This window comes from Barbus barbus (genome assembly GCF_936440315.1).
Source record: "Barbus barbus genome assembly, chromosome: 14".
Classification (NCBI taxonomy): Eukaryota; Metazoa; Chordata; class Actinopteri; order Cypriniformes; family Cyprinidae; genus Barbus; species Barbus barbus.
Window position 1 is genome coordinate 1,562,354 of NC_136742.1, and position 22,156 is coordinate 1,584,509.

Genomic DNA, 22,156 nt, shown 5'->3' on the forward strand with positions numbered 1-22,156 from the left:
ATAATCTGAGGAAAGAAGCTTTTGTGAAACGGAAAGGTTCTTCAGATGTTAAAGACAAAAAGGTTCTTCTATGGCATCGTGAAGCACCTTTATTTTTAAGAGCGCAATATTTCAAAACTGGGAAACCACCGCAAAATTCCCGACAAACCACATTTCAAAAAGTATTTGACACATTCTTTAACATATCTTTTTTTTTTATTCAAAGTATTTTTGACATCGTAATACAGCCAACAACTACAGACAAAAAATACATAACTTATTATTTCATGTGATGGATTTTTTGTTGGTTTTCTATAAAACGTCCGATCAGCATCAATACTGGCTGCGTCTTTCCTCTTAAACTGGCTTTGATCCTAAATACACTAGAGTCTAATACTGTATATATTTTTAATGCATACACTTCATTGTTTGTGTTTTTTCTTCCATTTCCAGCACAATACAAATGTGAAAACATCAGAAAAAATAGAGCTCTTCTCTTTTCTCCTCAGCAAAAGAATAATTCACAATCAGTTACGTAAAACAAACCACGATAGCATGTAAAAGATTTCAAAAGAAATACAATTTTCAAATACAACAACAAAAAATAGCACTACTTAAATCTGTCTCGTACGTACAAATCTACAAAGAGCGTTTGCAGTGAAAATCTCGGCTAAATGGGGAATGATAATGATTGTTTTGAGCTTTCAAAAATGCAAGTAAACAATAAATACAAACAATGTGCTTCATCCCTATAGACATATTTACAAGTCTTTGGCTTATGGTCATCGTCTGCTACCAAAAAACTAAAGAACACATAATAAGCCAGCCATTCTTCTCGAGCCAAAGTTACACGCTCTCGATGAATGCATGAACGTGTTTGTTTGTTTTTTCCCTTTCGAAACAATGTCCATTTACACAAGTACTACTATATGTTTATTACAGCAACAGTGATAGACACAAAGAAATAAAGAGCATCTTCAGCATGCAACAGCTCAGGCTTAGTGTTTCAAATGGCTGCACGAAATCATAAAAAAATTTAAAAAATGTTGATTATATAAAAAAAACCATGACCTCGACCAGGTGGCCGGCACTTGAATCTCATGAAAGTCAACACAGATGCACGAATGGAGACATTTACACGCCACTCACACCCCATGTCACGTGTAAAATAAGCAGAGTGTGTGTTGCTCTCACACACACACACACACGAGTCCGTACGAGATGACGGCTCCATTACGACGTCTCGATGTACTCCAGAGCCAGATCGTAGCAAAAGCGGTACTGCTCCTGCAGAGCGAGAGGGAAATCATGAGCTTTACTCTCAAACAACACAGATTGTGGCAGTGATGAACTTTAAGAGGAGGCATATATGTGTTTGACAGGAGCTCTGGCTGACTCTCTGAAGAGCTGCAGAGGATGTGGTGAACACTAGATTATCATGAAATATATCGAGCCCTGATCAACATCTGATGGAGTCTCTCTGACTTGTGCTAAATGGCCAGCTAACATACAAATTTCTGAATAAAGAAGAATACAATAAATGAGGAAGAATAAAAACAATATAAAGTACAAAATAGACCACTTTTCAGTTGCCTTTATAAAAACGCAGGCTTTATATGATGATTTTTGGCTTACATTGCATTTGATTATTTATTATTTTATTATATTGCATTAGACACATTTTTTATTTGCATTTACAGTTAAATTTCAGCGCTTGACTCTGTTGAGAGATTTAACAAATTCAAAAAATATTTTTCCAGTTGTTTTTGTTGTTTCCAGTAAAGTAGCTCAGCATCCTTAAATCAGGACAAACTGACTTGAGATGCTGTGTTTTTAGAGAATGCACCTTAAATTCTGTTGATTTTTCTCCGCTCACACACAGCATTATATTACATGTGTCCTAAAGCAAGAAAAATGGATTTGCCAGTGGAAGATATTTTTAGTACTGTACACAATATTTCTCAAGTAAGTGTATCTTGTTTTAAGGATGCTGGGATATTCAGCAAGACAAAAATATAATGAGGTTACATTATAAGTACTGAGTGATATTAATTTGTGTTCACGTTGCAGGGTTTGGTTTAAAGTTAGTTGTAATTCTGCCTAATTTTTGCAACATGACCTAAAAATTAAGTGTTTCTCCAGTGATTAGCTCTGGCTGATGACACTGCGGACAAAAGCATAATGAGTGTAGATGTTGGATCATACCGGGCTGTCCACCATATTGGGCTTGCTGTTCCTCAGACTCTTCACAGCATGAAAGACGTCTACAACGTTCTGACGCTTTATCATTTCACACACAATACTGATGGCACAGAACATCCCACTGCGGCCGCCTCCGTTCCTACAGAGACGTGAAGAGGTGTTACACACACACACACACACACACACACACACACACACACACACAAACACACACACACACAAATCTTTGGATTCTCGTGCACTACTAACACCTTACAGGTTTGCTCACTGGGGTTTCCTTTGTGAAATAAAGAAGTGTGCTTAATTTTATCAGCTGTGCACTTGTGGTGTCCTTCAAATCTTAAAAGTACCTTAAAAACACTGTACTTGCAGATAACATTATATAATCAAGCAAAAGGACACTTAAGTGTATTTAAAGAGAGACATTTTCCTGACAGTTTCTTAACACATTTAAGTAACTTTTCAAAAATGCACATGGTAATAATTACAAATGAAAAGCTTTTAATCTGAAATTATTACCATGTGCATTTTTTTAAAAGTTACTTAAATCAATACACAAGAAAATAATATTATAAATCATGCTTTATAATATTATTTTCTTGTGTATTTATTTTGATGTGTTGACTAACATACTAAAGCACATGTAAAGCACTCGATTAGAATTTTAACTTTTGTGTTATTTGATATTACATTTAGAGTTAATATATCTTTGAATCCTAAATGCAATAAATTGCAAATTTACAAAACATGTCATTACAAATACAAAAGACAAACAAGTTTCAATAGAAGTTCTTAAATAGAACTTAACATTTCAACTTAGAGTGAGTAGATGATCTATTTGGTATATCTCTTTAAACAGAATTTAAGACATTATTACTTCAACATTATTTTATATGTCAATTTTATTTATGCAGGCTAAATCATTTAAGCATAAAGCATAAGTAATTTTATTTATTAGAGATTAGAGGAAGCTATGAGTAGAGTTTGAGGTCTGACTTCTGTCCGTCCACAAGTAAAACTGTAGCTACTGATTAATACACAAACAGCTGCTTCTGGTCTCTGTACATCTGTACTCACAGGCAGTGTATAATAGTGCGTCCATCGCCTTCCTCACATTCCTCCTGCCATTTATCCACCTGGAGGATCAGCTTGAGGAACGAGCGCTTGGAGGCGGGAACTTCCCTATGACCCGCCCATCCCAGGTACTGGAACTGACGGACCATCAGGTAACCTTCCTGAGGCTTAGGACACACACACACACATCAATGTAACTATGCACTTCTGCCCAAGACCAGTGTACGGCTCTGCACTTTGTTGCAAAACAATCAATGGGTTTGAGAGACATGTGGAAAAACTCACCCTGGTCAGGTTGCATATCCTGAAAAGACGACTAATGACATCACAGTCCATAGAGCAGGATATGCAGTCCACCTGTACAGGGCCGTATCTTAGCATTCCCTCCTCCGGCCAGTACTGAGGACAACCCTGTACACACCGATTACACACGGATCACACACACACAGGAGTCACTGACAGTTAACCTGCTGTTGCATTAAGGGAAGAGTTCACCCAAAAGTGAAGATTTGTTGAAAATGTACTAATCATCAGGCCATCCAAGATATAGATGAGTTTGTTTCTTCATCAGGTTTGGAGAAATGGTTCAGCAATGGATGCTCTGCAGTGAATGGGTGCCGTCAGAATGAGAGTCCAAACAGCTGATAAAAACATCACAATAATCCACACCACTCCAGTCCATCAGTTAACATCTGGAGAAGACAAAAGCTGAAACACATCCAGCATTAATGTGTTTTAACTTTAAACCAAGTTCATAAGTCATAATAAATTCACCTGGTGAAAAACCACCTCATTTGAATAAGGTGAGAAATATGCATAGATCAAGCAACAATTTAAAGTTAAAATGTTTTAACTTGTTTCTTTTGTCTTCTCCAGATGTTAACTGATGGACTGGAGTGGTGTGGATTATTGTGATGTTTTTATCAGCTGTTTGGACTCTCATTCTGACGGCACCCATTCACTGCAGAGCATCCATTGCTGAGACATTTCTCCAAACCTGATGAAGAAACACTCATCTACATCTGGGATGAACTGAGGGTGAGCACATTTCAAGCAAATTTTCAATTTTGGGTGAACTATTCCTTTAAACACGTAAAATAAATATTAAATTTGGCTCAACATAAACAGATTGTTTTCCACTGACTTCACTCGCTAACCAACTGATCTTTGATGTCTTCTCATTCCTTAAATATACATTGCACAAACATTTTATAAGAATAATAACAACACAATCTCACCTGAGTCAAATCGATCTCGTTCAGCATGACGATGGAGGTGCATCCATAATCATACACCAGCCTCCAGAAGTCCTTGACGGTGTTGGGTAACGGATTCTGGGTCACGATGAACGCGGCCGGCTGCCTGTAGCTCTGCAGAACATACAACATCATGTACTTCCTGCAAACACTCTGCTTTCTGACACTTACGCACAACCAAGATGAAGATGGGCATTTTTCAGGATGGCCGATGTGTGAATGTGTATGATCATGCAAGGACCACTGTGAGCGTTCGACATGAAAGAATGATGTAAACGGGTGTCGTTTCCTGCGTCTCTGTGGAAGTGTCAGTGTGATAAATGTACATCTCTGTAAGTGAATAAATGCATTCTTTTTTCTCTGCATGCTGTAGCAAACCCAGTATAGAGAGGTTGAATGGAAAGTGCGGACATACCACTAAAGCCACGAAACAAATCCAGTCTAACAGAGGCAGAACTGAATCAGAAATTACCTGGTATTCTTCTGACGGCTTGGTTAAAAAAAGTCCAAGAGTTTGTGAAGCGTACGAGGAAGCGATTTAAAATTACCCTCTAAAATCACAACTTTTTTGAGTTCAGCTGTCAAAATAGCTGCTTGTGGCTGTGTGATCACCATCTCCCAGGGTCAGAGGTCATCGGCTGTGGGGTGTCACTGACCGAACACGCTCTCAGATACACAGACGATGTATGTGCACATCGGATAACAGTGCTCTACACTATATAGCTAATTCACTCCAGTACTTACACAGACAGACACGACAAATGAAGCACTAGGAGATGTCACTCACACATCAATCTAGATCCTAAACAAATGCATTCTCAGATTAGAAACTGAAAATTCACTCGCCCTCATGTCATTTCAGACCTGTTTGGATTTCTTTCTTCTGTAGAAGACAAAAGGAGAGTTTTGGAGGAACCTTTAGGCGGCTACTTTCCATATAAAGCAATCATACAGTGACCAAGAGCTGTGATGCTCAAAACACACTAACAGTAGATCACAAATGTGTGCTTCCGTTCAGTTAAAAGAGCATAAGTGTGTAGTATGGACTACTTTTACGGTGGTTTCTTGCCCTTTTTTTGTAGCTTGACAGTAACTGGTCACCACTCGCTTTTGTTGTATGGAAATAAATACAATGTTAAAAATCTCCAGTTGTTTACTACAGAAAGAAGGGGAAAAACTTGAGGATGAGAAATGATGGCAGAGCGTTCAGGATTTGGGTGAACCTGTCCTTTAATAAATGACAAAACTGACACTTAAGAGCCAGAGATTCACACTTACACTTACCTCACCCTTTCCCACAGTGTTACTACATTAATTTCGGACTATTATTTTTTGAAAACCCAAATGAAAGAAAGTTCATTTTGGGACCACATACAGCCATCAAGAAGAATTCATTAATTACACTACTAATTGAATGCTTCATTAATTCAAGACAAATAATCGTATCGCTGATCTACATGACACTATCACCACGTTCTGGAGCGACTGGAATAGGTTTGAATGTGGCTCACGCTAACACCTATCCCACTCAAAGGACTTGCCACCTGGATTTGTCTCTAGCTTTCTGTAGCTCCGTTCCAAAATCCAATGAGAGATCTCGCTGTCTGCTATCTACACAGACAGCTGCGCTCTAACGCAGCACGGAAACTCACAAATGACTGATCTGAGATGCTGCAAGTGAGGGACTGACTCAGTAGAGCTGGATGTTAGCATGTTGCATTAAGAATCCAAAGAGTAAAACACTTATATTTGTATCATACTGAACTGTTGTTATCGATATGTTTACTAATACTTTTAGTATTGGTAATGCTAAAAGAAATGTGTATTTTGTTCTGGGACTGACTGATCTGGTACACGCTGACTAAAACAAGGTATCTCAGAAGGCAGAAATGTTAAGTAGCCTACCCTCAAGTCTTACCTCTGTTGGAAGCTCACTAGGTTTTGGAACAGAGCGTGTGTCTAACATAAAGGAGACGAGGAAAAGAGAGCGCGAGGAAGCCATACTTACATCCATGAGCGCTGCATTGATGTAGTTACTGCTGTCTCCGTCGATGGTGATGAGGAAGGGCAGGCAGCGGTCAGGCGGGAGGTTGTCCATGAAGCGGTTCTTGTCGTGATTTCTAGGAAGGAGTGCAATGCTGCAATCTTCAGGCTGAGGCTGAGGGGTCACTGAGTTCAGCGTCTGCGCAGGAGAGAGTGGACACCAGCAAATGTCAAAGGCCGTGTGTCCAATCCAACTGCATCGTATGCCATTTGGTATGAACCAGATGCCAACACAAACAGGTTGCATGACATGCTTGCATCTTCAAAAACCATGAATAAAACTGCAAGAATACAAAACTATGCGAGAATTCTTTCAATTAGTGCCGTCAAACAATTAATCGCGATTAATTGCATCCAAAATAACATTACAGATTTTTGTGTTGGGTCTCCACTGGATGTCCATGTAAAGTCTGGGTCCTGAAGGAAAAGCACAGTCGTGAATAATAAGCAACAGCATCTGTCAGGTACCTGGAATTCGTCTTTAAGGTGAGAGGAATTGCTCTGAGAGTCGATGCGGATCATGTCGTAGTACGCGGCTTTGAACTCGCACATGGGAATCGCTGTCTCGCCACACAAACACGCCTCCAGGATGGCATCGTGGATGAAAATGTACTGCTCCTGAGAGCCAGAGGAAAACCAGGGGTTGTGTGTCATCAATGCATGCACTTTCCTTTTTGACAACCCTATTAGTATACTTAACACGTAGAAGACATGTGTAACCCTCAGAGTCCCACTGTAGCAAAATTGCAACACTTTTATTAAATAACACCTATTCATACACTCTGAAATGCATCATAGCAGCAAGACAGATACTACAGCATGGCTGACTGCTTTGTTGTTGTAAATAGTGCAGAAATGCAACAGTGGCCTTTAGTGGTCAGGACTGAGGTTTCCTTCTTCTTCATTAGATGTTGTATAGAGGTCAATGCGGCTGCACTGCAGGCCTCTGAACATGCACTTTTAGGTACCGGCAGTAATGGCTAAAGCATATGTTTTTGTATGCTTAATGAAATGAAATTGTGTAAACTTGAAAGATAAAACAAAATAAGAACTAACATTATGAATTTGGCTTCCTAAAAATATATTTAGTGGGGAGAAAATCTTAGAGGACCGTAATCAGTATCATGATTGAAGCATGCAAACACACCTCAGTCTGAACCATGTTGATTCTTCTGGAGCGCAGAGCTTTGACGCAGTTGTAGATGTCCACCACCCCTTCTCTCTCTGCCATGTCCAGCATGATGTCAATCACGATGTAACATCCCGTACGGCCGGCTCCCGCACTGAAACGGACCGAGCAGGGAAGAAAATCATCATCCGTCTCAAATCGATTTCATCACTGATCAAACCGTTCCAAGTGTAGAAGCAGCAGAGAGACGAGAGCAGTGCACTGAGTGGCTCACTGTTTTATAAATGCTACAGAGATCTGAGCAGCAGAACGACCAGACACAGGAACAGTTTCTTCCCTCAGGCAATCCATCTCATGAACACTCAACAATAAATGTGAAACACATAACACTATCATACTTTTTATTTTAATTTTTTATTGAACATACTTATTACATTTCAAATTTGCACTTAACATACCTGTACATACTGAATTGTCTATTTTGTATATTGGGTTCCCTATCAGTCGGTCACTCCGAGTCACGTCGGTGACCGACGAATTGGGATCTCGCTTAGAGAGACCAATCCCCTACGAGAGTATCTAAACGAGCCAATGCACATTGGCATGCGATTATTGCATCCAGCTGCCGCTAATCACAGCGTGAGTATAATTAGGCAGCGGGTGCAGCGCATATTCAGCTTTTCGCTTCGGAGCCGAGCGGTTACATTGTTCTGCTCCTGACCTCTGCTGACGAGTGAATTCAACGAGTTAAGCACGCTCTTTGGGAGACTCTCGTGTTGGCGGTACGGCGCTTCAGCGGCGGTGGTTCTTCCTGTGTCGAGTGGGTTGCACACATCAGGCTGCACTACCCCCTGATTGTGTTGCAAGTGGCCATCTCCCCTGTGCGCTTCAGCACACTGAAAGAGTGATTTCTCTAAAAGAGCATTCACGGGTGCGTCTTTTTAAAGATGACGTTGCATCTGGCAAACTTGACGTTGCGTCTTTGTAAAGACGAGTTGGGTCTTGCTTCAGACAACGTGTCACCCGTGCGTTTCTGGATGCGGTCGTTACCTGGGGCCGGGTGATGGTCATGATCACTGCCTCACATGCCTGGGCAGTAAGCATGCTGAGGTGGCGTTCGTGGATGAGGCATCTTCTCATGGGAAGGTGATCATCTTGGAGTTGCGGGCCAGGCTCCGATACCTCGACAAAGGGACGGAGCTCTGTTGCCCCTGCCTTGATTTGGCCCTCGTTCTGGCTGCAGACAGACGGGGACCATTTCAGGCGGTGGCATGGTGGCAAACCCTCCAGGGAACCAACCCTTGAGGGACCATCGCCCCTCTTGCGCTCCAAAACCAGTTGAGCTGTCAGTGGAGCGTGCTGGGCCCTCTACAAGGGGAGCACCAGCAGTTACCCTGGCGCTCCTCCCGGTCACCAGACGTCGACTGCTGCATCGGAGGGTGAGCTGGAGATTTCTGGGCAAGATCCCACCGTGTCCCGAGCCCTCGAGGTTGGACGACTGGTTTCTCGGGGTAGTTTGCGCTGGTTCTCAGCGCCCTGCCCTAGTGCCTCTCTCCCGGAGGTGCATGGGGAGCTTACCAGGTCGTGGACGGCACCTTTTACTGCCAGAAACCGCCCTGCTAGCTCCTCCCCCTCACCACCCTCGGTGGCGCAGCTAGGGGGTATACGGGGGACCCCCCGGTGGAGCGGTCGGTTGCGATGCAGTTGTGTCCTAATACCGTCTCCACTCGGCGGGGCGAACCGTGCCTCCCCTTCCAGGCCTGTAGGTACTCGTCTGGTCTGTCCGGCGGGGCTTATATGGCCTGTGGGGAAGCTGCCTCCACCTTTCGCTACGGCGTTACTGCAGGGTCCTCAGGCTAAAAGCACTGAGGACATGCACGGGGGTGGTTACGATCCGGAAGCTCTGAGAGCTTGTACCTCGGGCCTCGCGCTACGAGCGACGAAGGTGACGCGGTCTCTGGGTCGTGCGATGTCCACACTTGTGGTCCAGGACGTTCACCCCTGGCTGTGTCTGGTCGACATGGGGACACCGACAAAGTATCGGTTCCTCAAGGGCCCTGTGTCCCAGACTGGCCTCTGCGGCGACGCAGTCGAGAACATGGCCCAGCAGTTCTCGGCTGCTCACGAGCAGGTTGAGGCGATCCAACACCTCCTGCCCCGGCGGGCAGCTGCTGCCTCCACCCGTCCGCTGGCTGCAGCGCCCCAGCCTGCTTGTCGCCGAGGGCGGCCCCTGCGTCCGTCCCTGCTCCCGCACCGCATCCGCAGCAGCTTCCAGAAGCGGTGCCGTTGAGCTGGGCGTAGGCAGGCCGCCCCGCCCGTCCTGGCCCCCGTCAAACCTGGCGGTGAGCGGAAGAGCAAGAGGCACAGGACGGGCGACCCAGAGAGAGAGAGAGAGGACTGCTTTGGGAGGTGGCGGATGCGCCTCCCCCTCCCCCGGTGGAGGGCCGGGTGGAGATTCTCCTATTTCAAAAATCTCGACAAGAAGCGGTTGTCTCTGCCCTGGGTCCCAAGAGGGCATGGAGAGTCGCGGACGGACCAACTCCGGACCGCGCTCATCCTCCTCTTCGCCAGCTGGCAGCAGTGGGCGGTTCGAGAGCGTCATCAAAGGCCCTACTCACGCACCCTCTGCCAAACCTCGGAACCAGGTAAGCGCGCACCGCACACTCAGACCCCTTGGTCCGCCACGGGCCGTGTTCCTGTGTTCCACCTCGCTGCCCCACCGCGGGTACGTCGGTGGTCCCGCTGCTCCGCTTGTACGGTGTCTGGGTGCCTGTCTACCCAGCCCGTCTTGCTGGCTCCAGTGGACCATCTGACTCGGCTATGCGGTTCAGTTTCCTCCCAAGTTCAGGGGCATCCACCTCACAGCAGTGAAGGCAGCTGATGCTCATGTTTTGTGTGGAGAGATCGCTGTCCTACTGGCGGAGGACGCGATGGAGCCGGTCCCTCCAGCCGATATGAAGACAGGGCTTGCAACCCTTACTTCATTGTGCCCAAGAAAGCGGTGGGTTACGACCAATCTTGGATCTGCGTGTCTGGAACTGGGCCCTTCACAGGCTTTCGTTCAAGACGCTCACGCAGAAACGCATCTTTGGGTGCATCCGTCCCCGAGATTGGTTTGCAGCGGTCGACCTGAAGGACGTGTACGTCCATGTGTCGATTCCTTCCGCGCCACAGGCCATTCCTGCAGTTTGCGTTGAAGGACGGGCATATCAGTACAAGGTCCTGCCCTTCGGGCTGTCCCTGTTACCCCGTGTCTTCACGAAAGTTGCGGAGGCAGCCCTTGTTCCCATGAGAGAACAGGGCGTTCGCATTTTCAACTACCTCAACGACTGGCCCATACTGGCTCAGTCTCAGGACCAGTTGTGCGAACACAGGGATTTGGTGTCACACCTCAGCCAGTTGGGCCTTCAGGTCAACTGGGAAAAGAGCAAACTCTCCCCGACGCAGAGGATCTCTTTTCTCGGTATGGAGTTGGATTCGGTCAGTCAGACAGCACGCCCCACGTAGGAACGTGCTCAGTCGGTGTTGAACTGCTTGAATGCGTTCAAGAGCTGGGGCTGCTTCATATGAGGCCGCTTCAACACTGGCTCCATGGCCGAGTCCCGAGGTGGGCGTGGCAGCGCGGCACTCACCGGGTCCAAGTCACACCGGCCTGCCGCCGAACCCTCACCCCGTGGTCAGACCTTTCGTTTCTGCGGGCAGGAGTGCCCCTGGAACAGGTCTCCAGGCATGCTGTGATTTTCACGGATGCCTCCACCACCGGCTGAGGTGCCACGTTCGACGGGCTTGCGGTGTCGGGGGTTTGGACGGGCCCCCAACTGCACTGGCACATCAATTGCCTAGAGTTGCTAGCGGTACGTCTGGCCTTGGTCCGTCTCAGAAGGCGTTTACGAGGCAAACACGTACTGGTCCGCACGGACAACACTGCGACCGTTGTGTACATCAACCGACAAGGTGGTCTGCGCTCCCGTCGCATGTCGCAACTCGCCCGCCACCTCCTCCTCTGGAGTCAGAAGCATCTGAGGTCGCTTCGTGCCATTCATATTCCGGGCTTGCTCAACCGGGCAGCCGACGAGCTGTCACGAGCTGCGCTCCCCGGAGAATGGAGACTCCGTCCCCAGACGGTCCAGCTCAGCTGGCCGCGGGGCCTTCGCAAGTATGCGTCTCCCCCAGTGAGCCTTCTCGCAAAAACAGATACTATGCAAGATCAGGGGGGACGAGCAGCAGGTCCTGCTCGTGGCGCCGTACTGGCCCACTCGGACTTGGTTCTCAGAACTGATGCTCCTCGTGACAGCCCCTCCCTGACAGATTCCTCTGAGGAAGGATCTACTGACTCAGAGACGGGGCACCTTTTTGCACCCGCGTCCAGACCAAAGAAGCTGGAAACTTCATGTCTGGTCCCTGGACGGGACGCGGAGGTTCTAGGTGACCTACCCCAAGGGGTAGTTGACACCATCACTTCGGCTAGAGCGCCGTCCACGAGACAGGCCTACGCCTTGAAATGGAACCTGTTCGTCGAGTGGTGTTCTTCTCACCGAGAAGACCCCCGAAAGTGCCCGATCAGAGTCGTGCTTTCCTTTTTGCAGCAGGGGTTGGAGCTAAGGCTGTCTCCCTCCACCCTTAAAGTCTATGTGGCTGCGATTGCTGCCAACCATGACCCCGTGGAAGGGAAGTCGGTGGGTAAGCATGACTTGGTCATCAGGTTCCTTAGGGGGGCAAGAAGGTTAAATCCTCCACGGCCCCCCTCTATACCCTCTTGGGACCTGTCTCTAGTGCTGAAAGCACTACAGCAGGCCCCATTTGAGCCTTTGCAGTCAGTTGAGCTGCAGTTTATTTCAATGAAGACTCTGCTCCTGCTTGCATTGGCCTCCATTAAGAGGGTAGGGGACCTGCACGCATTTTCGGTCGACGATTCGTGCCTAGAGTTTGGGCCGGCTGACTCCCAGGTAATCCTGAGGCCCCGGCCTGGCTACGTGCCCAAGGTTCCCACTACTCCCTTCAGGGACCAGGTGGTGAGCCTGCAAGCGCTGCCCTCGGAGGAGGCAGACCCAGCCCTTGCTTTGCTTGTCCCGTCCGAGCGCGGAGATGCTACGTTGACAGGACACAAAGCTTCAGGACCTCAGACCAGCTCTTTGTCTGTCACGGAGGCCGGCAGAAGGGGAATGCCGTCTCCAAGCAGAGGATGGCCCACTGGATAGTGGACGCCATCACCCTGGCTTAACAGGTACAGGGTGTGCCCTGCCCGTTCAGGTTGAGAGCTCACTCTACTAGAGCTGTTGCATCCTCCTGGGCGTTGGCTCGTGGCGCCTCGCTGGCAGATATTTGTAGAGCTGCGGGGGGGGGGGGCGACCTCTAACACGTTCGCTAGGTTCTATAGCCTTCGTGTGGAACCGGTTTCCTCCTGTGTTCTCACCTCAAACGGGTAGAAGCACTGAGAGGTCCCGTTTTCGGGTCGGCTTGCTAAAACTGCTCCAGAGAGTCCGTACTGTAGACCCTGTCGAGTTCCTCCGTCCCCTCGGCAGTCAGATGTGGCGGAGCATCTGACGCCAGGCCCTCACTCGCTGAATCCATGAGAACCGGTAGAGGGCTGGGTTCCATATGAAAGGCCTTTTTGGACCCCATATGTGTATAGTCCACGGTATAGCCTGAGAGCCCGTGTTTCCCCGGCAGGTCTTCTGCCAATCTCCATGAGGTACAAATTCCTCTAATCCTCCATGTGCGCCTAAGGTTGATCATATGCGTAATTGCTCCGAACCTCCTATGGGAAGGGCGAGCTTCCGTAGCGTCCGGTTCCAACTGGAATGGGTACGTTTTCCAGTGTTATCCAGTCTTACTGAGTGGGTAGTGTCATGGCAGCAGTAGCTGGTCTTCTGCGGTAGCCCTGACCTGCGCCAAAAAATAGGGGCTCAGGAGGCTTCCACAGGACACTGGAAGGGGCAGTACCCGTGGCCTTTTGGTAGGGATCCCAATTCGTCGGTCACCGACGTGACTCGGAGTGACCGACTGATAGGGAACGTCTCGGTTACGTATGTAACCCTCGTTCCCTGAAGAAGGGAACGGAGACGTCACGTCCCGTCGCCACGGCTGCTGTACCACCGCTGAGCGGCCGGGTCACCGGCTCGGCTCCTCAGCGAAAACCTGAATATGCGCTGCACCCGCTGCCTAATTATACTCACGCTGTGATTAGCGGCAGCTGGATGCAATAATCGCATGCCAATGTGCATTGGCTCGTTTAGATACTCTCGTAGGGGATTGGTCTCTCTAAGCGAGATCCCAATTCGTCGGTCACCGACGTGACGTCTCCGTTCCCTTCTTCAGGGAACGAGGGTTACATACGTAACCGAGACGTTTCTACTATTTTTCATATTGTCCATTTTGTATATTTGTACATTATTATTATTTTTTATTATCTGTGTCCTGTCCTGTCGTTGTCATTCTGTCGCACTGTGGAGCTACTGTCACTAAAACAAATTCCTCGTAAACATACTGATCTGTTTGTAAAGCTTCATTATGTACAAAAACTAGGATCTAAAGACATTTTTAGATTAAGAACAAAGCACTTGTGTCAGGATGCTCATAAAACCGCTGTAAAGAAAATCAAGTTAAAGATGTATTAATTAATGCAAACTGTCCAAAGCGGTGGTTTTCTCTTTTGTAGAAGCAGCATCTCTTTTGTTTTACGCCGCAGCATAAATGGCTGCCCACTGCTCCGGGTGTGTGTTCATGGTGTGTGTGTGTTCACTGCTGTGTGTGTGTGTGTGTGTGTTCACTGCTGTGTGTGTGTGTGTTCACTGCTGTGTGTGTTCACTGCTGTGTGTGTTCACTGCTGTGTGTGTGTGTGTTCACTGCTGTGTGTGTGTGTTCACTGCTGTGTGTGTGTGTGTGTTCACTGCTGTGTGTGTTCACTGCTGTGTGTGTGTGTGTGTTCACTGCTGTGTGTGTGCACGTTGGATGGGTTAAATGCAGAGCAAGAATTCAGAGTATGGGTCACCAAACTTGGCAGTATGTCACTTCACTTCACTTAAAATCTAGATATTTAAATTAGGTTTCTCTGCTTAATGTCTTTGTTAAAATTATATCTGTATTTTAAAATATTAAACATTTGTACGACATATTTCATGGAATAATTGAAAGAATTTTATGTGGTTATTTAGTTTTTAGTAGTACTGTCACAATACCAGTAATATTTCACAATTCTCGGCACCGATTCTTATACCATAGAAAAAAACTATTGGAACTATTAAACTATTTTATTTAACTGTTTAAAAATAAAAATATTAAATCATTTAAAAAATATTAAATGCGTTAATTATTTTTTAATGCTAATAATAAGTAAATAATACAGCAACCAATATCTTCCAAATAAGTACAAATTGCTTTAAATTCAAGTGAATTAAAGCATTAAAATATTCAAATAAAGAACAAAGAAATACATCACGTAATAAAACAAAGTCTGTTATTACTATTAGTTAACCATCACTGATTTGGCATTTTTTATCTATTGCTGTAGCAGATCTATTAGTTTGCATTTACACTGTACAAAAACTTACAAATTTTATATTTTGACAGATTTATATTTTTCTGTTGCCATGGTTATCACTGTCAATCATCATAATCAAAACTTTTTCTGTTTGACTGAGCGGCAGAATAATGCAATGAGAACAAAGACAGTAGCAATCAAAGAATGTCAACCTGTATGAAAAGAAAAGAAAGCTGCATCATGGGATTGTTTTCTTTTGTTGCATGCAGCAATGCAGATGAGACCACATCCTGTTCTTGGGGCATGAACGGCAGTCAACGTGGTATTGTTTAAGGGTAAAATTGTTTCTACCAGATGTATTAAATGAGAGTACAAAGAGTCTTAAGAGCTGCTGTGACTGGCCAACAGTGTCAGATGTGGACGCTGGTACACTGAAGTGTGAGCATGACAAAATAACAGAACCAACCACAAGACCATTTGCATATGCAGAAGAGCTGTGGTAAGACCCTAAGAACAGGAAATGATGTCATTAACCAATGACAATGCATTCTTATCTACAACAAAATAATCAGTCTCAACAGAGACGGACCTCCAGATTCGACTATGCATTGCTTAAGAAAAGGATCGAAAATGTCAAGCTGTGGATCCTTTTTCTGATGCTCAGAATGAGCTTTATCAGAATCAGAATGAGCTTTATTGGCCAGGTATGTTTACACATACAAGGAATTTGTTTTAGTGACAGAAGTTCCACAGTGCAACAGAAAGACAGCAACAGGACAGGACACAGGTAATAAAAGAATAACAACAATTAACCAAAAGGCAATGTGCAAAGCAGCAAAAACACAATATATAATATAGACAACTATTTATGTACAGGTCAAGTATGTGCAAATTAAAAATGAGAAAATAAAGATAAAATAAGTGAGTGTGGTGAATGGATAATGTATTATAGTTGTGTGTTCCACATTTATTGTTGAGTGTTCATGAGATGGATTGACTGAGGGAAGAAACTGTTCCTGTGTCTGGTCGTTCTGGTGCTCAGAGCTCTGTAGCGTCGACCAGATGGTAACAGTTCAAAGAGGTTGTGTGCTGGATGTGAGCGGCCCAGAGTGATTTTGCCAGCCCTTTTGCTCACTCTGGATAAGTACAGTTCTTGGAGAGTGGGGAGGGTTGTACCAATGATTCGCTCAGCAGTCCGGACTACTCTCCGTAGTCTTCTGAGGTCAGATTTGGTAGCTGAGCTGAACCGGACAGTTATTGAAGTGCAGAGGATGGATTCAATGATGGCGGAGTAGAACTGTTTCAGTAAGTCCTGTGGCAGGTTGAACTTCCTCAGCTGGCAAAGAAAGTACAACCTCTGCTGGGCCTTCCTGACAATGGAGTCTATGTGAATATCCCACTTCAGGTCCTGAGAGATGGTGGTGCCCAGGAATCTGAATGACTCTACTGTTGTTACAGTGCTGTTCATGATGGTGAGTGGGGGGAGGGCAGGGGGGTTTCTCCTGAAGTCCACGATCATCTCCACAGTTTTGAGCATATTAAGCTCCAGTTTGTTAAGACTGCACCAGACAGCCAGCTCCTTAACCTCCTGTCTGTAAGCAGACTCGTAACCGTCCTGGATGAGGCCGATCAGTGTGGTGTCATCTGCAAATTTCAGGAGCTTGACAGAGGGGTCTTTAGATGTGCAGTCGTTGGTGTAGAGGGAGAAGAGCAGTGGGGAGAGTACGTAGCCCTGAGGAGCTCCAGTGCTGATGGTTCGAGTGCTGGATGTGAATTTACCAAGCTTTACTAACTGCTGTCTGTCTGTCAGGAAGCTGTTGATCCACTGGCAGATGGAGATGGGGACGAAGAGCTGGGTTAGTTTATTCTGAAGGGTTTCTGTGATGATGGTGTTAAAAGCAGAGCTGAAGTCCACAAACAGGATCCTCACATAAGTCCCTGGTCTGTCCAGATGCTGCAGGATGAAGTGCAGTCCCATGTTGACAGCATCATCCACAGACCTGTTTGCTCTGTAGGCAAACTGCAGGGGGTCCAGTAAGGGACCAGTGATGTCCTTCAGATAAGCCAAAACCAGTCTTTCAAATGATTTCATGGCTACAGACGTTAGGGCCACAGGTCTGTAGTCATTAAGTGCAGTAATTTTGGGTTTCTTTGGGACGGGGATGATGGTGGAGTGTTTGAAGCATGAGGGGACTTCGCACAGCTCCAGTGATCTGTTGAAGATCTGTGTGAAGATGGGGGCCAGCTGATCAGCACAGATTTTTAGGGAGGCTGGTGACACACCGTCTGGGCCTGGTGCTTTCCTTCTTTTGTTCTTCCTGAAGACCTGGCACACATCTTCTTCGCTGATTTGAATTGTAGGTGTGGGGGAGAGGAGGGTTGCTGGAGGTGTTAATGGTTGTGTGGAGAGGTGTTCAGGGCAGGTGTGGGTTGATCTTTCAAAACGACAATAAAAGTCGTTCAAGTCGTCTGCCAGGTGTTGATTCTCCAGAGTGCTGGGGAATGGTGTCTTGTAACTAGTGATATCCTTCATGCCTTTCCATACTGAAGCAGGATCATTGGAAAATATTTTTTCCTGAGCTTGTCAGAATAATTCCTCTTTGCCACTCTGATCTCCTTTTCCAGTGTGTATTTGGCCTGTTTGTACATGACTTTATCCCCCTTTCTGTAAGCATCTTCTTTGGCCTGACGGAGCTGTCTGAGTTTTGCAGTGAACCATGGTTTGTCATTGTTGTAGATTAGATGAGTCCTGTTAGGAATGCACATATCCTCACAGAAACTGATATAAGATGTTACAGTCTCTGTGAGCTCGTCCAGATCGTTTGCAGCAGCTTCAAAAACAGTCCAATCAGTGAGAGAGATACAGGCTTGTAAGTCCTGCTCTGTTTCATTAGTCCATCTTTTAATAGATCTTAATACAGGTTTTGCAGACTTAAGTTTCTGCCTGTAGGTTGGAATAAGATGAACCAAACAGTGATCAGAGAGTCCTAAAGCTGATCGTGGAACCGAGTGATATTCATCCTTTATTGTTGTGTAACAGTGATCCAGTATATTACTGTCTCTGGTGGGACATGTGATGTGTTGTCTGTATTTTGGCAGTTCGCGGGAGAGATTTGCTTTATTAAAGTCCCCGAGAATGATTAAAACAGAGTCCGGGTGTTGTTGCTCACTCTCTGTGATCATATCAGCAAGTTTCTGTAGAGCTGTGCTCACGTGCGCTTGCGGTGGAATGTAAACACTCACGAGCATGAACGAGCAAAACTCCCGTGACGAATAGAACGGCTTGCAGTTAATGAAGAGCGTTTCTAGATCTGAACAGCACATCTTCTTTAACACAGTTACATCTGTACACCACCTCTCATTGATGTAAAAGCACATCCCGCTGCCGCGCGATTTCCCCGTTGATTCTGCGTCGTGATCTGCTCTGATCAGCTGATAATTAGGCAGATGTAGTACGCTGTCCGGTATGTAGCCATTTAGCCAGGTTTCCGTGAAACACAGGGCAGCAGAGTTAGAAAAATCCTTGTTTGTCCGGGAGAGCAGAAGGAGTTCGTCCGTTTTGTTGGGTAGAGATCGGAGATTCGCCAGATGGATGCTAGGCAACGCCGTTCGAAATCCGCGCTGACGAAGCTTCACGAGCAGTAACAGTATGCTGTACTGTTTATTAAAAGAATAGTTCATCCAAAAATGAAAATTTGCTAAAAATGTACTCCCCCACCTCAGGCCATCTGAGATGAGTTTGTAGAAATGTAGATTTGGAGAAATGTGTCTCTGCATCAGTGTCTCAGCAATGGATGCTCTGCAGTGAATGGGTGCCGTCAGAATGAGAGCCCAAACATCTGATAAAAACATCACAATAATCCACACCACTCTAGTCCATCAGTTAACATCTGGAGAAGACAAAAGCTCAAACAAACCCATCATTAAGACGTTTAAACTTTCGTTGCTTGGTCTGTGTAGCTCACTCCTGATTCAGACCAGATGAAATTTTCACTGGAGAAAGCAATATTATGGACTTGCATTTTAGCTGGACACCACTGTTTACCATTGAAAACACCTTGATGGATTTGTTTCTTACAAACACATAGCGTTTCACCAAATTATTGTGATGTTTTTATCAGGACTCTAATTCTGACGGCACCCATTCACGGCAGAGCATCCATGGTTGAGACAGTGATGCAATGCTACATTTCTTCAAATCTGATGAAGGAACAAACTCATCTACATCTGGGATGGTCTGAGGGGAGGAGTACATTTCCAGCAAATTTACTTTTTTTTGGACTATTTAAAACATTAAGAATTCTGAAATCACCTTCTTGACTTCAAACCAGTACAAAGCAATTATGATGTTTCATTAGGAATATTTTTCAGTAGCCACTTTTACATGTAAAAACTGTTAAATTGTTGTAAAATTTACAGAATAAATTTTCTGTCGTTCACAAATGCTATGGCTTTCCATGTTTGATTCATTTTGCTACTATTCACACTCCACCAAAGGCCAACATTTACTGCAAATGATCTTAATACAGCTGGCTCACATGACCTCTGCATTTCCAGCACATAGGCTGTACAGTATGTGAAGGAGCCGAGCACGTGCTGATGCATTGCAGTACCTGCAGTGGACGACGATAGGCCCAGCGGTGGGAGGGTTGGATATCTTGACTCGTCGGATGAATGACAACAGTCCTGTAGCGTGATACGGGACTCCATGATCGGGCCAGCCAGTGAAGTGAAACTGCTTTACCTCTCGCACCTCATTAAAACCCCTCTGTGAAAATAAGAACAAACATCCACAAAACACCTGAGCACCTGAAAAACTGATATACATAAAATCACTTTCTCAGCAATTACATTGGCTCCAAAAAGTATCTGGATATTTCAAGTCACACTAATGACAATATATTACAGCAAGTGCAGAGAAATATGCACCAGAGCATTTTACAAGCTAAACATGATTAAAAAAGGGGTTTGAAGTACTACAACAACAGATGCAGTGTTGAACATGAAGACAGTCAGTGTTGTGTAACTTCATGTATGCTTGTGGTTTGAGCTCAGTGTTGTGGTATCTCCGCTTGGACACCTGGGTGAACTTGATGAAGAGCTGACTTCATACATCCACAAGCAATCACCATAATGATTGTTTTAAAGCATATGCATCAATAAGAGTGATTGTAGTTAAAAGAAAAGATCCTGCAGCATTTGACACATGCAGATACAGACTCTTCATCTAATGAAGTCACATATTTATATCTGTGACCTAAGTGTTCAAAAGTGTCAAAATGCTTTGTGTATTAAACCTATTTCCTTCAGGGTTACAGAATATTAGCTACACTTGCCATGCTAGAGAAAAGGTTTAAACAATAAACTTTAAACATGGTCAAAATAATCTCACCCTCTCCAGAGTGAAAGTCCTGACAACGTATTCTGCGAGCGGCTCAACCTCCACAAACGTCACTTTGAAATCTCCATAAACTTCAGCATCATCTGGCCAGTACTTATAGCATTTCACCTACAGGAGGATGAGACCCATCAAGCGTAAAATACAGAGCAGATCACATACACTCCAATGCGACTTGATGCACATTTTTACTGTCTTGAATACAGTAACTATACTGACCGATGCAAAGCAACATAGATGCATCTTCATCTACAGCAGTCTGATTTAATTCATGCTTAAATCTTAAAGCTGAAATCTTGCTTAAATGCTTTAAGATGTGAGTGATCACCTCTAGTCCTGTGTTCAGTCCTATGCTCATTTGCTCCAAGAGCATTATGATATAAAGACTTCTGTGAAATCAGTTCAAATGCACTCACTTGTACATAATGATATAATTAAACAAAGCGTCCACAGCGTGCACAAATGTACAAAATACATACACAGACATGCTTCAACCCTTTGAGAAGTGTCAAAAAAGTGTATTACTTTACAATAAGGTGTCATTTGTTGACATTAGTTAATGTATTAATTAACATGAACTAACCAATACATTTATTACACTATTTATTAATATTGGTTAATGTTAGTTAATAAAAATACAGTTGTTTGTTCATGTTAGTTCACAGTGCATTAACAAACACAACTTGTGATTTTAACAATGCATTAGTAAAAGCTCATGCTAAATGCTGAAATTAATATTAACTAAGATTAATAAATGTTGTATAAGTATTCTTCATACCTTAGTTCATGTTAACTAATGTAGTTAATTAATGTTAACTAATGAACCTTAATGTAAAGTGTTACCATTATTTCTTTCTTTTGATTTTGGGGTGAAATATGACCTGTTTCTCACAGGCTTTGTGAGATTCACCCATTTTTGTGACTTCGAGCAGATGAATTACTAGTCCTCGCTCACTCTTCAAAAGGTTTTTGCAGGCAGGGGCCTTCACAGGTCACATCACAGAGCACAAAAACAGACAACGGCCCCTCAGCAGGCAGTATAGCGACATACCCGGCCCACCTCCACTAGGTTGGTTACCATCACGATACAAGCCGATTGCTCCTGCCAGATCATCCTCCAGAAGTCGTACACCGTCTCGTGGACGGGACCTGTGGGAGAGCCAAAAGTTCTGCTTTAGTTCTCGTAATCTCTGTTTTTATTTGATATCCGTCAATGTTTCATTTCAGTCATTTCCATTTGGACATTTGGGAGAAAAAAATTTGACAGATTTTGCATGGCATCTTTTGTGATATAGATAGTAGAACGTATTAGTGGTATATAAAATGAGTATTGTTTGCAAGTTGTTACTTTAAAGATATATTTCTACATGATTTACCCCATATAAAGTAGTTTTGGTATAAATTGATACACTGAGGTTGATGCAGCAATATGAAATAATATTTTTGACTTAAATAAAGCTAGTTCACGTAGATGCTATTTCTTGTGCTTGTCATTACACAAATGTTTCCAGTACATGTTTCAGTGAATAATTTTGAATTTATGAGTATGCTCACTTTTTAAGATGTGTATCAGTTAAAAAAAGAATGCAGTTTCC

General features: G+C 44.7%; 1 protein-coding gene across 4 annotated transcripts in view; it reads right to left on the reverse strand.

Moving 5' to 3' along the window:
* Nucleotides 1-180: 180 nt before the first annotated feature.
* The window catches only part of LOC306880534 (receptor-type tyrosine-protein phosphatase kappa), a 222,949-nt gene continuing 200,973 nt past the window's right edge, over nucleotides 181-22,156 (reverse strand). For all 4 annotated transcript variants that reach the window (XM_079434105.1, XM_079434103.1, XM_079434104.1 and 1 more), the window contains 11 exons: nucleotides 21,613-21,710; nucleotides 20,556-20,672; nucleotides 19,777-19,931; nucleotides 7,702-7,837; nucleotides 7,023-7,172; nucleotides 6,520-6,693; nucleotides 4,494-4,625; nucleotides 3,541-3,666; nucleotides 3,259-3,422; nucleotides 2,185-2,320; nucleotides 181-1,266 (listed from right to left, as the gene is read on the reverse strand). In XM_079434105.1, the coding sequence (XP_079290231.1) occupies nucleotides 1,213-1,266; nucleotides 2,185-2,320; nucleotides 3,259-3,422; nucleotides 3,541-3,666; nucleotides 4,494-4,625; nucleotides 6,520-6,693; nucleotides 7,023-7,172; nucleotides 7,702-7,837; nucleotides 19,777-19,931; nucleotides 20,556-20,672; nucleotides 21,613-21,710 (1,442 nt within the window). In that variant the 3' untranslated portion in view covers nucleotides 181-1,212. The remainder of the gene's footprint in view (nucleotides 1,267-2,184; nucleotides 2,321-3,258; nucleotides 3,423-3,540; nucleotides 3,667-4,493; nucleotides 4,626-6,519; nucleotides 6,694-7,022; nucleotides 7,173-7,701; nucleotides 7,838-19,776; nucleotides 19,932-20,555; nucleotides 20,673-21,612; nucleotides 21,711-22,156) is intronic.